Source organism: Oncorhynchus mykiss, chromosome 4 (genome assembly GCF_057628025.1).
Source record: "Oncorhynchus mykiss isolate SJ-2025 chromosome 4, ASM5762802v1, whole genome shotgun sequence".
NCBI classification, from domain to species: Eukaryota; Metazoa; Chordata; class Actinopteri; order Salmoniformes; family Salmonidae; genus Oncorhynchus; species Oncorhynchus mykiss.
Genome location: NC_143025.1, coordinates 28,869,523 through 28,887,726, shown reverse-complemented (window position 1 = coordinate 28,887,726; position 18,204 = coordinate 28,869,523). Strand labels below are relative to the sequence as shown.

The following is an 18,204-nucleotide window of genomic DNA, read 5'->3' as shown; positions in this document are numbered from 1 at the left end:
TCTGTAGTATTACTCTGTTATAGAACTGGAGGTCTGTAGTATTACTCTGTTAGTTATAGAACTGGAGGTCTGTAGTATTACTATGTTAGTTATAGAACTGGAGGTCTGTAGTATTACTATGTTAGTTATAGAACTGGAGGTCTGTAGTATTACCATGTTAGTTATAGAACTGGAGGTCTGTAGTATTACTATGTTAGTTATAGAACTGGAGGTCTGTAGTATTACTATGTTAGTTATAGAACTGGAGGTCTGTAGTATTACTATGTTAGTTATAGAACTGGAGGTCTGTAGTATTACTCTGTTATAGAACTGGAGGTCTGTAGTATTACTCTGTTAGTTATAGAACTGGAGGTCTGTAGTATTACTATGTTAGTTATAGAACTGGAGGTCTGTAGTATTACTATGTTAGTTATAGAACTGGAGGTCTGTAGTATTACCATGTTAGTTATAGAACTGGAGGTCTGTAGTATTCCTCTGTTAGTAATACTACAGAACTCCAGTTCTATAACTAACATAGTCTCCGACTACAAGGTTCTCTCAAAGAGTCAAACAGTAAAGAGAGCTATGCTCACCTCAGTACAGCGGACCAGGCTGCCATCAGCCAGCACCAGCTCAAAGGCAACACAGATGTGCTGGAAGAGTCCATAGATATGAGAGGACGACTCAATACCTGTACCCATCACAAGACCTCCTAGAGAGAGAGAGAGAGAGGAGAGAGAGAGGAGTAGGCTTGATTATTTAGTAAAAAATGGGGGAATAGTCTTTTTTAAATATAACTTTCATTTAACTAGGAACGTCAGTTAATTAAGAACAAATTGTTATTTACAATGACGGCCTAGGAACAGTGGGTTAACTGTCTTGTTCAGGGGCAGAACGACAGGTTTTTACCTTGTCAGCTCGGGGATTCGGTCTGGCGACCTTTCGGTTACTAGCCCAACACTTTAACCACTAGGCTACCTGCCGCTCTAATGCTCAGGAACAGTCAAGATACAGCAGTACCTTGTCTTAAGATGGAAGCCCCCACATTGGAGCATGGCTCCAATGGGTCTTCTAGTTTTTAGATATTGTTCTTTTGGAATAGTCCACTTCTCATTCTCAAGGTGACAATGAAAGAACCTTGTTAATGTGGTGTAATGCAGCTAAAATTGGAAGATCTCTTGCTACAAGGAGTTAAATCTAAAGAGTCACTCGGGTGGGCTGGGGGGGGGTTATTTTCTAATTCATCCTATTTTTTAGTTTTCTTATAATGTTGGAATCAATTAGCATAGCGTATATTGTTGCTTGCATGTACTATGAATGCTCCTTACAGTATGTTATTGATAAGCATGTAATGATTATTATTATGTGATATGGACGTGCACTGACAAGGTATTTGTCAAATGCTGTTTATTCTGACGGTTCATTGAAAACAGAATAATAACAAACTGTAAAAAAATTCAATAATAATAATAACAACAACATAGAACAGCACAGGACAACAAAAACAACACTGACAAAAGTGAGGACACTTTAGGGATTCGGGGAACTCAATACCCTCACAGGTGAAAAAGAAGAGAGCAGGGTAAACACAGAGCAGGAAACAGAGAACAGAGAGCAGGAAACAGTTCCTTGGTTGTGTGTGTGTGTGTGTGTGTGTGTGAGAGAGAGAGTCTCTGTGGAAATCCAGATTAATCTGCAGCGTGCTGATGGGAAAACATTAAGCTGTTGATCTAACATTCATGGATCCGTAAAACCATTATGGAATCTGATCCAGGGGCGCTGTGCACTTCCGAAACCATTTCCTCTGAGTTTCACCTTCGGAACTCTACCATCTATAAACCATGTATCATCCAATCCAATAAGAGAGTGTGATGGTTATCACAACCCAAAATAACAACCCTGTGATGGATGTTATGCCATGGAAATGCTAAACTACAGAGAAGTATACTACAATCAACGAGTTAGCCAGCTAACTTTGATAAACAACCAGAAATAACTACTGATGTTCGTTTGGGTTCAAACCTCTTAAGGATCTGACCCTTTTTTTCAATTTTCACCTAAAATAACACACACAAATCTAACTGCCTGTAGCTCAGGACTTGAAGCAAGGATATGCATATTTTTGATACCATTTGAAAGGAAACACTTCGAAGTTTGTGGAAATTGTAAATGAATGTTGGAGAATATAACACATTAGATCTGGTAAAAGATAATACAAACGAAAAAACATTAGTTTTTTAAATATTTTTTTCCTTTTTTCCCCATCATCTTTGAAATGCAAGAGAAAGGCCATCATATAATATTGCAGTTTAGGCGCAATTTAGATTTAGCAGTGTGTGTGCAAAGTTTCAGATTGATCCAGTGAAGCCTTAATATACTGGACAATATTTTGTATCAAGTATGCCCAAATGTTCCCGAATTGGTCAATTGATACATTTTCAAGTACATAACTATAGAGAACATACAAAACATGATATGGTAATACAAAATAAGAGTTTACACACTCCAGGGAATGTCATACATGATAGATAATTAGCTTATACACTAACTGGCACACATCTAGGTGGCCAGGCAGGATGGGTGTGGAGCCAGAGACAGCAGGGGTTCAAACTGTAGATCCCAGTTCCTACATTTGAATATAAAAATTGATTTTATCAAACAAAACTATACTACATTTTATCTCTGGGACCCTCAGGATGACAAATCAGAGCAAGAGTACTGAATGTAAGTACATTATTTACATTCAGAGGTGAATGTATCAAACCAGTTGCTGGGATAAGTTTTTTGTTGTTGTGCACTCTCCTCAAACAATAGCATGATATTTTTTCACTGTAATAGCTACTGTAAATTGGACAGTGCAGTTAGATTAACAAGAATTTAAGCTTTCTGACCAAATAAGACATGTCTATGTCCTGAGACATTTTCTTGTTACTTAAAACGGCATGCTAATCACATTAGCGCACGTTAGCTCAACCGTCCCAGTATAGGGACACCGATCTCGTAGATTAAGAAAGCTAAACATAGATATGTGTTTTTGGTTGTTGAGAGAATTAGACCATGCATATTTCACACTCATCTTTAAAAAAAATAAAAGGTTATTTCAGAATATTTGCCTTCGTAGTATACCCCTCTGGATGACAATTTGACGGTCGTTGTATAGGACAACAACATATGCCACCATACACTGAGTGTACAAAACCTTACGAACACCTGCTCTTTCCATGACATAGACTGACCAGGTGAAAGCCTTGATCCCTTATTAATGTCACTTGTTAAATCCACTTCAAATCAGTGTAGATTTGGATTGTTTTTCAAGTTGGCTGGATGCCCTTTAGCTGGTGGACCATTCTTGATACTCACGGGAAACTGTTGAATGTGAAATAGCCAGCAGCGGTACAGTGCTTGACACAAACCGGTGCGCCTGGCAACTACTACCATACCCCGTTCAAAGGCAATTAAATATTTTGTCTTGCCCATTCTCCCTCTGAATGACACACATACACAATCCATGTCTCAGTTGTCTCAAGACTTAAACATTCTTCTTTAACCGTTCTCCTCCCCTTCGTCTACACTGATTGAAGTGGATTTAACAGGTGACATCAATAAGGGATCGTACAGTAGCTTTCACCTGGATTCACCTGGTCAGTATCATGGAAAGATCAGTGTATATACTAGAGCTGGGCGATATGGACAAAATTCCATATTGCGATAAATTGCCTGAATTGATGCGATAACGATAAATAGATCATTTTATAACATTAATGTGTACCACAGGTTTTTTTATTACCCTTTAAAATACTACTACTAGTTTGATTGTTGTACTTATCTTTGTACTTCAGCATCATATCATGAGCGTGTTTAGAGAACAACAATCAAAAAAAACATACAACAATATATACTACATTATAACCCCAACCCATATACCTAAGCAATAAGGCACCTCAGGGATTTGTGGTATATGGCCAATATACCACGGCTAAGGGCTGTTCTTAAGCTTGACACAACATGGAGTGCTGTGGATACAGCCCTTAGACGTGGTATATTGGCCATATACCACAGACCCCCGAGGTGCCTTATTACTATTATAAACTGGTTAGCAATGTAATTAGAGCAGTAAAAATACATGTTTTGTCATACCTGTGGTATACGGTCTGATATACCACAGCTGTTAGCCAATCAGCATTCAGGGCTCGAACCACCCAGTTTATAAAATAACACATACCACCACACAATATAACCTGATCCATATACAACCAATATATGAGGATGATATGCAGATGATATGGTAACGAGATGCACCTCACCGACAGTGAGGTCGTCCAGTTCTGGCAGCACAGGCAGAGTCCAGCCCAGGGAGTTGAGGAGAGCAGTTATCTGGCCCATGTTGACCAGGGGTTCCACACGAACCACCTGTTATACATGCACATGTCCAGGTCATACGGGTTTACACACACACACACACTTTTATATACAGAGCTACAGTGTGTGTGTTTGATCTCCTACCTGTCTCTGTGTGTCCACCTCCAGTATGTCCATCATGTTGATCATGATGTTCTTATTGGTCTTCTTGTATTTCCCCACTCTGAGAGAGACAGTCAGCCAGCCTGGACGACCTGTACACATGTGGGTTTTCCCCCCCTCCTTCCTCCATTCGCGCACCTGCAACACACAGACAGTATTATACTGTAGATTGATTAAGCTCAATTTATTCGTAAATTGCACACAAGGTCCTACCAAAATTTGACTTACGCTTTTAACCAAACCCTTTAAAAGACACGTGTACATACACATACAGGTTTTGGAGAGGTGTGGGGGGGCTGCCACACAGTGCGCCCGGGGAGCTGTTGTTGTTGGGGGTTAAGTACCTTGCTCAAGGGCACAACAGCAGGCAATGGATTCTAGGATTTGGTACCAGCAACCTTCCTGTTGCCAGCTCACTTCACGCCTGATTTTTTTCCCCCGTCAGACCCAGGATTCGAACTGGCAACGCTCCAGTTGCTGGCTTGCCTCTCTAACCACTCTGAACACTATGGCCCCTGCCTAAAGGTCTGGAACTTTATGGCATAGAAGCAGTGGTGACCCGTCATTCAGGGCAGGTGGGGCAAAGAAAAAATATACATAAGGACATTTAGAAATGTCCTTGTTTTTGAAAGAAAAGCACATTTTTGGTCTATTAAAATATCAAATTGATCAGAAATACAGTGCAGACATTGCTAATGTTGTAAATGACTATTGTAGCTGGAAACATCTGTTTTTTATGTAATATCTACATAGGCGTACAGAAGCCCATTATCAGCAACCATCACTCCTGTGTTCCAATTCCACGTTGTTAGCTAATCCAAGTTTATAATTTTAAAAGGCTAATTGATCATTAGAAAACCCTTTTGCAATTATGTTAGCACTAGAGGTCGACCGATTGAATCGGAATGGCCGATTAATTCGGGCCGATTTCAAGTTTTCATAACAATCGGAAATCATTTTTTGGGGGCGCCGATTTTTTTTATATATATACATATATATTTTTTTATACCTTTATTTAACTAGGCAAGTCAGTTAAGAACACATTCTTATTTTCAATGACGGCCTAGGAACGGTGGGTTAACTGTCTTGTTCAGGGGCAGAACGACAGATTTTCACCTTGTCAGCTCGGGGGATCCAATCTTGCAACACTAACAGTTAACTAGTCCAACGCTCTAACCACCTGCCTCTCGTTGCACTCCACGAGGAGACTGCCTGTTACGCAAATGCAGTAAGCCAAGGTAAGTTGCTAGCTAGCATTAAACTTATCTTATAAAAAACAATCAATCAATCATAATCACTAGTTATAACTACACATGGTTGATGATATTACTAGTTTGAGAAACAGACGCCTCACAAGTCCTCAACTGACAGCTTCATTAAATAGTAACCGCAAAACACCAGTCAACGTCAACAGTGAAGAGGCGACTCCGGGATGCTGGCCTTCTAGGCAGAGTTCCTCTGTCCAGTGTCTGTGTTCTGTTGCCCATCTTAATCTTTTATTGGTCAGTCTGAGATATGGCTTTTCTTTGCAACTCTGCCTAGGCCAGCTCCCGGAGTTGCCTCTTCACTGTTGACGTTGAGACTGGTTATTACACAATGGTTATTATGGCCAAACAGTTCTATTTTGTTTCATCAGACCAGCCACACTACTTGCCTAGAGAGTTTTCAGCTATACTTTTCATGGCTGTTTATTTACCACCACAGACAGATGCTGGCACAAAGACCGTACTCAGTCAGCTGTATAAGGAAATAAGCAAACAGGAAACCACTCACCCAGAGGTGGCGGTCCTTGTGGCCAGATACATTAATGCAGGGAAACTTAAATAATTTCTACCAAATTTCTATCAACATGTTAAATGTGCAACCAGAGGGAAAACAATTCTAGATCACCTGTACTCCACACACAGAGACGCGTACAAAGCTCTCCCTCACCCTTCATTTGGTAAATCTGACCAGAACTCTATCCTCCTGATTCCTGCTTACAATGAAAAATTAAAGCAGGAAGCACCAGTGACTTGGTCTATAAAAAAGTGGTCAGATGAAGCAGATGCTAAACTACAGGACTGTTTTGCTAGCACAGACTGGAACATGTTCCGGGATTCTTCCGATGTACACCACATCAGTCACTGGCTTTATCAATTAGTGCATTGGGGACATCATCCCCACAGTGACTGTACGTACATACCCCAACCAGAAGCCATGGATTACAGGCAACATTCGCACTGAACTAAAGGGTAGAGCTGCCGCCTTCAAGGTGCGGGACTCTAACCCGGAAGCTTACAAGAAATCCTGCTATGCCCTGTGACGAACCATCAAACAGGCAAAGCATCAATACAGGGCTAAGATTGAATCATACTACACCAGCTCCGACGCTCGTCTTATGTGGCAGGGCTTGCAAACTATTACAGACTATAAAGGGAAGCACAGCCGCGAGCTGCCCAGTGACACGAGCCTACCAGACGAGCTACATCACTTCTATGCTCGCTTCGAGGCAAGCAACACTGAGGCATGCATGAAAGCATCAACTGTTCTGAACGACTGTGTGATCACGCTCCTCGTAGCCGACATGAGTAAGACCTTTAAACAGGTCAACATACACAAGGCTACGGGGCCAGACGGATTACCAGGACGTGTGCTCCGGGCATGTGCATTTTTTACACCACCAAGATTTACATGCTAAAATCGCCCAATTGTTAAAGCCGTACTCCTGCTTTTCCCTGTAAATTAATCTCTACAGAACATAACACATGGAAGCAAGAATTTGAACTTTGAACCGACACAAGGGAAATACAATACCTGATACCATTATGAAATGCTGAGCTCCCAGAATACACTCACACACTGCCACACATTCCGAGATCTACGCAGTGAACCCTGCACAGTTTGTTATCCATTCCCAAATCCCTTGTCCTTTCCAAAATCCCTTTAGGAAGAGGGGGATTAAGGTCCCTCACCCCAGGAATTCCACTGCACAGTCACACACACACATAAAATGTATTATAATTTGATCTGTTATCATCTGGTGTTATCAGGGATCTGTGTTTAGGAACACACGTACGCACGCACGCATCTGGGGTTGTTATCAGGAACCTGTGTGAAGGTCCAGATAACATAACATGTTAGAATTTAGACTGTAATAGCACTGCACAAGTTATCAATTAATAGGCCTTTACATGTAGGGTAGTAGAGTAGAGGCTAGAGGTCGACCGATTATGTTTTTTCATCTCCGATACCGATTATTGGAGGACCCCCCAAAAAAACAATGCCGATTAAATCGCCGGTTTTTATATATATATATTTGTAATAATGACAATTACAACAATACTGAATGAACACTTATTTTAACTTAATATAATGCATCAATAAAATCACTTTAGTCTCAAATAAATAATGAAACATTTTCAATTTAGTTTAAATAATGTAAAAACTAAGTGTTGGAGAAGAAAGTAAAAGTGCAATATGTGCCATGTAAAAAAGCTAACGTTTAAGTTCCTTGCTCAGAATATGAGAACATATGAAAGCTGGTGGTTCCTTTTAACATGAGTCTTCAATATTCCCAGGTAAGAAGTTTTAGGTTGTAGTTATTATAGGATTATTTCTCTCTATACCATTTGTATTTCATATACCTTTGACTATTGGATGTTCTAATAGGTACTTTAGTATTGCCAGCCTAATCTCGGGAGTTGATAAAGTTGAAGTTATAAACAGCTGCTGGCAAACGCAGTAAAGTGCTGTTTGAATGAAAGCTTACAAGCCTGCTGCTGCCTACCACCACTCAGTCAAACTGCTCTAACAAATCATAGACTTAATTATAATATAATAACACACCGAAATACGAGCCTTTGGTCATTAATATGGTCAAATCCGGAAACTATCATTTCAAAAAACAAAACGTTTATTCTTTCAGGGAAATACGGAACCGTTCCGTATTTTATCTAACGGGTGGCATCCATAAGTATAAATATTGCTGTTAGATTGCACAACCTTCAATGTTGTCATAATTAAGTAAAATTCTGGAAAATTAGTTTGCAATGAGCCAGGCGGCCCAAACTGCTGCATATACCCTGACTCTGTTGCACAGAACGCAAGAGAAGTGACAATTTCCCTAGTTTAATATTGCCTGCTAACCTGAATTTCTTTAAACTAAATATGCAGGTTTAAAAAAATATACTTCTGTGTATTGATTTTAAGAAAGACATTGATGTTTATATGGTTAGGTACATTCGTGCAACGATTGTGCTTTTTCGTAAATGTGCTTTTGTTAAATCATCCCCCGTTTGGCGAAGTTGGCTGTCTTTGTTAGGAAGAAATAGTCTTCACACAGTTCGCAACGAGCCAGGCGGCCCAAACTGCTGCATATACCCTGACTCTGTTGCACAGAACGCAAGAGAAGTGACAATTTCCCTAGTTAAAAGAAATTCATGTTAGCAGGCAATATTAACTAAATATGCAGGTTTAAAAATATATACTTGTGTGTTGACTTTAAGAAAGGCATTGATGTTTATGGTTAGGTACACATTGGTGCAACGACAGGGCTTTTTTTGCAAATGCGCTTGTTAAATCACCCGTTTGGCGAAGTAGGCTATGATTCAATGATAAATTAACAGGCACTGCATCAATTACAGTGGGGCAAAAAAGTATTTAGTCAGCCACCAATTGTACAAGTTCTCCACTTAAAAAGATGAGAGGCCTGTAATTTTCATCATAGGTACACTTCAACTATGACAGACAAAATGAGAAAAAGAAAATCCAGAAAATCACATTGTAGGATTTTTAATGAATTTATTTGCAAATTATGGTGGAAAATAAGTATTTGGTCACCTACAAACAAGCACGATTTTGGCTTTCACAGACCTGTAACTTCTTCTTTAAGAGGCTCCTCTGTCCTCCACTTGTTACCTGTATTAATGGCACCTGTCCCAGAGTCCCTGTCCACAACCTCAAACAGTCACACTCCAAACTCCACTATGGCCAAGACCAAAGAGCTGTCAAAGGACACCAGAAACAAAATTGTAGACCTGCACCAAGCTGGGAAGACTGAATCTGCAATAGATAAGCAGCTTGGTTTGAAGAAATCAACTGTGGGAGCAATTATTAGGAAATGGAAGACATACAAGACCACTGACAATCTCCCTCAATCTGGGGCTCCACGCAAGATCTCACCCCGTGGGGTCAAAATGATCACAAGAACGGTGAGCAAAAATCCAAGAACCACACGGGGGGACCTAGTGAATGACCTGCAGAGAGCTGGGACCAAAGTAACAAAGCCTACCATCAGCAAGGGCATTGAAGATGAAACGTGGCTGGGTCTTTAAGCATGACAATGATCCCAAACACACCGCCCGGGCAACGAAGGTGTGGCTTCTTAAGAAGCATTTCAAGGTCCTGGAGTGGCCTAGCCAGTCTCCAGATCTCAACCCCATAGAAAATCTTTGGAGGGAGTTGAAAGTCCATGTTGCCCAGCAACTGCCCCAAAACATCACTGCTCTATAGGAGATCTGCATGGAGGAATGGGCCAAAATACCAGCAACAGTGTGTGAAAACCTTGTGAAGACTCACAGAAAACGTTTGACCTCTGTCATTGCCAACAAAAGGTATATAACAAAGTATTGAGATAAACTTTTGTTATTGACCAAATACTTATTTTCCACCACCATGCTAGAATGGCCAATGCTACATCCTTAATGTTGCTGCACTGTGTTCAGGCAGGGGTAAACAACAGACTGATGCAACCTGATTGTCTGAACGCGGTGTGCAACATCTGGAAATGTTGATTGTTTTATTAAGACAGTAGGCCTACGCATATTTGCTTGCGATACGGCTTTCAAAACATATGGCCCTTATCTTTCATCAGTGAGAAAAGATACTTCAAATAAAAAAGATAACTACTACAGCTGGTGTTTGCACAGATCCATTCAGCTATGGGTGTGTCCATCCGACGAAACGACACTTCCTGAGTTACACTTACACACATGTTAGATAACTAATTAGCACAGTTGGTCTATTGTCTCTTGTCTTCCGTCTGTTTTCTTAAACAAGCGCTGTAGCATGGAGACACGGCCTTGTAGGAACACTAACCCTATCAAGGCGTGTATCAATATAAACTTTTTTTAATGATTTCTCACTGATATGAAAGATAAGGTCCTTATACTTCCAAAACTGTACAGCAAGCGATGCATATTAATGTTCAGACCGAGCATCAGGGATCTTAACAAAACTCCCCCCTACAGAAGACACCTTCGTCCAATGACTCTAATATGTAATGGAATGGAATTGAGAGTCCTGATCAATGACATTTGAATTAAACCAGATCAAAGTACAGTATGGTGACCAAATTCTGAAAAATCACTGTTGCTTCTACTTTGATAACGTTTGATCATAAAGTTACTGGTCCCCTCCCCCATGTCAAACACTTCGATTCAGGAGGCGGGATTATTAAGGGGTTAAGGTGACATCACCCTAACCCTCATTTTAATACACCAATGATAACATGATGTTCTCTTACCTAATCTAAATAAGTACTGCTTTGTAACCAACATTGAAGAAGGCGTGTTTGTAGAGGGGCGTAGTTTATATAGCTAGATAGCTACTCTACTGGTGCCAACAGTAGGGTGTCAGCAAATATATTTAAAAGTTTACCCTATTTATCTCTGGCAAAGATACTTACATGTTTCCCCTTTCATCCGTGTCTGGTGTTAGCTAGTTACTGGCTACCTAGGGCTTCAGCCAGCATGGAAGAAAAGGGGGAGGGCCGTTCAAAACCCGACGCAGTTGTCAAGTCAAACACATCAGTCAGTGTTGCTGTGAACCACATAACAAGAGACATGCCAAACGGGAGATGTATATATATATAAAAAGTTGACATCATTGATGCAATTTCAATGTTGTTTGAGTTGCTTTGTGTTGCAACACTGAATCCAAGTTACTTGACATAGGCGTTTTATAGCTGTCAGTCAAGGCAAGCTCATGAATTTAAGCTCCCTGCCCACTCACACTGTCTTTTCAAACTTCCTGGTAGTTAGTAATTTTCTCAAATAAATTTCCACTCCTATCCAAAACAAATATTATGGGTGATATTTTAGTCACACAAGAGGCTATTTTACATGGGAATCAGAATGACTGTTCGGGGCCTTTAATATTAACAATTTATTTAAATAGAGTATTATCACAGGAGTGCATACATAATTGATATTCAGCCTCGTGTTCTTACTTGTCTCTGGATGTTCCGTACACGCTCGTCGTGCTGTTTAGGCGCGGAACACATCTTGAAGATGAGCCACGCGCGCAGGTAATAATACACATCAAATATGACTGAGAGTGGCAGTAGAAACAGACAGACGAATATCCATCTCTGATGAACGATCACGTAGTCTAAGCCTTTCACCTTGATCCACAACAGAAATAGTACTACCAGTCCACCAAGATACAGCAACGGATCCATTTTTACCGCTCTGTTGGTCTACTTGGCCTGATGATGGTCCAATGGGACTTTTCCAGAGAGAAAATCCCTTCTAGGAACAATCGATCTTCTATGACCTTTAGTTGGGAACGAGCGATGCAAGATTAAAAAGCTTCTGCTTTTAAAAACCAACACAGATTGTTTATGCCAACACGTGCACACACATAAATTCACACACATTTAAACACATAGATAGGTGTGTAAATTTTGAAGTTAGAATCCAGCCACTCCTGTCGTTCTCTCTGATATGCGAGTCTGGCTGGGTGGTCGGCTTGCCCCGCCTCTGGCCGGTGCTCATTGGCGAACAATGCGTCAATCGGGATAACTCCAGTTGCATGTCGGCGCGCTTCGTCCAATCAGAGAGCAGAAAGCTCGTCACACCATTCACCCCCTGCTCATGCTTTCATTAGCATACAACGGTTAGGTAATACATGATATAAATCAATAAAACGTTGTAAAAACAAATACAATTATTTTAAACTAGGCCTACAGTATTTCAATATCCTATTATATGCATGATACAATTCTTAAACTATATGAAAAACATAGGCTATATTAATTCAACTATAAACTATTATAACTTCCAATATAATTACACTAGTAGTTATTGCGATCATATAGCCAGGAAATAAAACTATACCAATAAAACAGGTAATAAAACTACATTGATTATTAGGATACATGAAACCCTAACCAATGAAAATAAATTGAATGTGTGAATACAGTGCGAATACATCCTTAAATATCCATAGTTAACTATTAGTCTGAAATCAAACTAGATAAATAATACCATATACCCTATCCATACAGTGAGGTAGGTCTGGATACATAGCTTTAGCCACATCTATGAACTGTCACAGTGACAGGAGCCATGCTTGACTTGGGCAGGAGGAGCTCACCGGAGCTGAGTACCAACACCTCAAATGTTCTACTGCTTGAGCTCCTGTTCCTCTTATAGAATAGTAGCTCAAATGTATTGTGGAGCTCCTGTTCCTCTTATAGAATAGTAGCTCAAATGTATTGTGGAGCTCCTGTTCCTCTTATAGAATAGTAGCTCAAATGTATTGTGGAGCTCCTGTTCCTCTTATAGAATAGTAGCTCAAATGTATTGTGGAGCTCCTGTTCCTCTTATAGAATAGTAGCTCAAATGTATTGTGGAGCTCCTGTTCCTCTTATAGAATAGTAGCTCAAATGTATTGTGGAGCTCCTGTTCCTCTTATAGAATAGTAGCTCAAATGTATTGTGGAGCTCCTGCACCTAAATATGAACAGTACCGGTACCCAAAATGAGTATCGACTCCTATTTCAGTCCATGTCAAGCACTGGCACAGGAGAGATTTCTGCGAATACACATACACCGAGGCATGCAAACATGCACACACATGAATGGAGCATTACTTGCCTGGTGAGTTGTACACACACATTAGACAGAGGGTGGGGCGCCAGTAATTAATGGGCTCTGCTGTCAACTCGTCTGTCTCTCCTGCCCGGAACACGCACACCACACACTAATTCTCTCTCTTTTTCTCTCTCTCTCTCTCACACACTCACTCAGCCCTCCCGGATGATTCTCTCCTGCTTTCAGTGTCTTCATTTAAGAAACTGTATGATATTGACCATTTTTTTATGTGAGCTTCTGGATATCATTGGAAAATGGGTCTCTATTATTCTAAAAGAAATTGATGGTGATCACCTCATCTTTTGTCTTCATTTCATCATCCAGTCTGGAAGGAATAAAAGAAAACCAACATTTCATTTGTATTTCTACTGCTGTACCTGAAGATAATGAACTCTGTGCAAATGTTTTTCAACTTTAACTTTCATTTAACTTCAAATCCATTCATCACCTTTGCTTCTTGAATCCAAATAACCCACACGGACCTGGGAACCACACTTGGAATGGGACCTGGTCCCATGGAACTGACCAGAACAGAGCACGCCTAACGGGTTATTTACCAGGGGGTTACATCCCTGGTGATCCCATAGAGAGGGAGATGCCTTCCCTGAACCACAGAAACTAACACACACACAAACCTCATCCCCGGAGGTCCCAGAGCGATGCCTTCCCTCCACCACGGCGCCATCTTCCTCGGAGTCTTTCTCATCGCGACAGGCGGCTCCACTGCCTTTCTCACCTCCTCACAGGTGTGTACCATAAAGAGATACAATGTACAATCTATTATTATTACTGTTATGATTATGGTTAATAATAAAATAATTAAATGTATTATTATTACAGAGCCGCCTGCAGGCGTTCTCTCTGTGCTGTGTGGTGCTGGGAGCCGTCATGCTGATCCTGGGGCTTCTCTGGGCCATGAGTAACAAGCACCAGGTAGAGTACAGCCAGGGAGAGTACCCCAACTTCCCCCAATACCCCCACCAGGGAGAACACCCCAACTATCCCTACCCACACCCAGACCTCAACTACCCTGGCCGGTACGCCCATCCTGACCTGGGACATGTCCTCTTCAGCCCCCGTGGTCCTGTTGGACACTTCCCAGAGTCCCAGTCAGCCCTACTGCAGAGGTAACGCATCCTTCTTGAATTGTTATTGTTGAATTGAAAGTACATTAAAAGGTCAATGAAAGGTTACAATGCACTGTGCATGTACTGTAACTGTCCTTTATGTGTGTGTTTGTGTCTAGGACTGAGCACCAACGGCGAGGTGTGTATGGGGCTAATGATGTGGACTACCCCCCACTCAGCCCCCCTTCCCGCTACCCCCCCGGGCTGGGCCCCCCACCTCCCTACGAGGTCGCCATAAAGACCACCTGTAGCTCCACCCACCTGCGCCGCGCCTACTCAGACACACACCTGTCCTCGGAACCCCTGTTTGGCCGATCACGGGAGATCAGCTTTGAGGTGTGACATCACCAGACAGGCCCACACACTGCCTCCACCCACCACACTGGAGGAGGAATACTGTGGCCACACCCTTCACTCAGGCTCTTCCAATCAGCTGTCAGCCCATAGGAAAAGGCAGGAATAGGAGATTGCCCTAAAGCAACACTCTGAGCAGCATATTATCTGTCTGTCTTCAACAACCTGTAGTTGAGCATGTTTTCACAAGCTACCTTTTAAATGAGACATTGAGTTTGCCTGGTGCAAAGGAACCGATGGAATAGCCCAAAAGTGCAAACCACACTCAATGTCCGCAGTGCCTTTCCCTACCTCTGCTAGCTCTTTACATTATATGCATGTGTAACAGAATATAAAAGTTAAATACTATTTAATTTATGTAAAGTTCAGCAAAATAGTCTGAATACTTTAAATGATTTCATGTCATCTAATAGTCCTTTTGAAATCCAAATGTGATACATTAATGTGTCTGCGAGGACATCTAGTGGTCAGTCGACATGCTAGACAATTAAAACCATACAAATACCACATCCAGCCCCCTCCTAAAGGGTTTTGTCTAGCAGGGATACAGCTTCAGTCAACATAGAATTTTCTTAGCAGGTTTAAAGGCGACGCATGGTCAATCTGTTGTCTGCATTCGCCGTGCAGCATTTACGGTGAGACGGCCTCTGCAGAAATCAGGGCATTCATACTTCTTGTGCTTCGCGGATCAGCGCAGAGCTGTTGAGTAGAGCTGTTATGAAGTAAGTTGTCAAGGAAGTGAGTTTGTGTTTGTACAGGACCTCCCGCCCCCATCTACCGTCAACCAATCATGTCAATGCAGGACTATACAGCGCTGTACGGATCCCTCCACATTGTTACAACATTTGGGAGGCGCATGGCGATGCGGTATACAGCTCAATTTGGCCTCTTGCACGACTCCGGAGGCCACGAAATTGCGTCACACCCTCCAAATGGTGTCTCCTACCACATTTTCAGATCAAGCATATAATTTACGCAGCGGTTTAGGTTAATGTAGCAGGTTGTTAAGTTTAGGGAAAAGGTTAGCTAAAATAAAAAATATAACGTTTGACGTCAAATTTGACTAAAGCTGTATCCCATCTAGACATGACCCTTAAAGGCTCTGCATGGTCAATCTGTAACACATGATGACCCACCTGTTCTGCCACAAGGAGAATGTAGTATGCAGAAACAGGCTCCACATACACAATCAGCCCAGAGATGTATCTCCTTGGCTGATTAATGAATGAGTTATGGTACTTTATAAATGCACATATTGTTATTCTGTGCAATTTTGTTGTATAAGACTATGAATTTAGGAATTAGATTCCAAGGGCCTCATTTATCAATAATGCATAGGCACAAATCTGTGTGTAAATAATGCTTGGGATAATTTCCACGCAAAGTGTAAGATTTATCAATATGAACATTGGATTGAGGCTGCACAAATTTAAGCACAGCCATGACATTGGGTATGCACAGTGGCATGTGGTGGAATAAGGGAACTGCTTGTCAAGTGTAGAATGAGAAAAATATATGTTGAAAATGTGTGAAGTTGGGAGAGTAATCATTAAATCATTTTTTTTTATTCCATTGTATTTCCACTGAATTCATGCAACATACACTACATGACCAAAAGTATGTGGACACCTGCTCATCAAACATCTCATTCCAAAATTATGGGCATTAATATGGAGTTGGTCCCCTCTTTACTGCTATAACAGCCTACATTAATCTGGGAAGGCTTTCCACTAGATGTTGGAACATTGTTGCAGGGACTTGCTTCCATTCAGCCATGAGGATTAGTGAGCTCGGGCGATTAGGCCTGGCGTATTCCAATTCATCCCAAAGGTGTTTGATGGGGTTAAGGTCACGGTTCTGTGCAGGCTAGTCAAGTTCTTCCACACCAATCTCGACAAACACTTTCTGCATGCGCCTCGCTTTGTGCACAGGGGCATTGTCATGCTGAAACAGGAAAACTTTTGCCATAAAGCTAGAAGCACAGAATGTCATTGTATGCTGTAGAATTAAGATTTCCCTTCACTGGAACAAAGGGGCCTAGTCCAAACCATGACTGTCTTTTAGGGCTCCCGAGTGGGTCAGAAGTCTAAGGCACTGTATCTCAGTGCTAGAAGCATCACTACAGACCCTGGTTCGATCCCAGGCTGTATCACAATCGGACGTGATCGTGAGTCCCATAGGGCGGCACACAATTGTCTCAGCATCGTCTGGGTTGTGGGAGGGTTTGGCCGGCCTAGATAAATAAAGGTTAAATAAAAAAAATACAAATTCCCCGAACCAGGACTGCCAGATGGTGAAGTGTGATTCATCACTCGAGATAACTCGTTTCCACTGCTCCAGAGGCCAATGACAGTGTGCTTTACACCACTCCAACCGACGCTTGGCATTGCAGACCGTGATCTTAGGCATGTGTGCGTCTGCTCGGGCCATGGAAAGACATCTCATGAAGCTCCCGATGAACAGTTCTTGTGCTGACATTGCTTCCAGAGGCAGTTTGGAACTCGGTAGTGAGTGTTGCAACAGAGGACAGATGATTTTTCTGCGGTACATGCTTCAGCACTCGGAGGTCCCTTTCTGTGAGCTGTGTGGCCTACCACTTCCCGGCTGAACCGTTGTTGCTCCTAGAAGTTTCCACCTCACAATAACAGCACTTACAGTTGACCGGGGCAGCTCTAGCAGGGCAGAAATTGGATGAACTTAATTGTTGGAAAGGTGGCATTGCATTCTATGACGGTGCCATGTTGAAAGTCACTGAGCTCTTCAGTAAGATCATTCTACTGTGAATGTTTGTCTATGGAGATTGCATGGCTGTGTGCTCGACTTTATACTCCTGTCTTCAATGGATGTGGCTGAAATAACAACGAAATGGCACCGACAGAGAGAGCTGCCGTGCTTCTAGCTCTCAGGAAACTTTGCTGTACCTAGTTTTTTTAATTTATTATTTCTTACATTATTAGCCCAGAAGTTTTTTGGTGTTATTACATACAGCGGAGAAGAACTATTGGATATTAGAGCAGCTGTAACTCACCAGCTCTACCAGCATTACGACCAGGAACACGACTTTCCTGAATCGGATCCTTTGTTCGCACCCCCCAGGGCAAATTAACTGATTCCAGAGCACAACCCAAAACACAGCTGGCAGAGGTACTCGGAGTGGTCTTATAGTCCGACTTAGGTGCGCACACCACCCACCGCTTCCGAGAATATTACTCGCTAATGTTCAGTCTCTGGATAATAAAGTTGACAAACTCAGGGCGATGATTTCTTTCCAAAGAGACATCAGGGATTGTAACATACTCTGTTTCACAGAAACATGGCTCTTCCGGGATATACTGTTTGAGTCAGTCCAGCCAGTTGGGTTCTCAG

General features: G+C 41.7%; 2 protein-coding genes across 2 annotated transcripts in view; one reads left to right on the top strand and one right to left on the bottom strand.

Annotated features, from left to right (window-relative positions):
• The window catches only part of dhcr24 (24-dehydrocholesterol reductase), a 46,950-nt gene extending 34,677 nt beyond the window's left edge, over positions 1-12,273 (bottom strand). Inside the window, exons 1-4 of the mRNA XM_021599325.3 lie at positions 11,711-12,273; positions 4,483-4,638; positions 4,284-4,389; positions 573-691 (exon numbers count right to left, since the gene is read on the bottom strand). Coding sequence (XP_021455000.3) covers positions 573-691; positions 4,284-4,389; positions 4,483-4,638; positions 11,711-11,941 — 612 coding nt within the window. The 5' untranslated portion in view covers positions 11,942-12,273. The remainder of the gene's footprint in view (positions 1-572; positions 692-4,283; positions 4,390-4,482; positions 4,639-11,710) is intronic.
• Positions 12,274-13,438: 1,165 nt separating this feature from the next.
• Positions 13,439-16,405, top strand: LOC118945818 (uncharacterized). Its single transcript, XM_036969363.2, has 3 exons — positions 13,439-14,103; positions 14,198-14,484; positions 14,604-16,405. The coding sequence occupies exons 1-3, from the start codon at positions 14,017-14,019 to the stop codon at positions 14,824-14,826; spliced, it is 597 nt and encodes a 198-aa protein (XP_036825258.1). The 5' UTR covers positions 13,439-14,016; the 3' UTR covers positions 14,827-16,405.
• Positions 16,406-18,204: the final 1,799 nt, after the last annotated feature.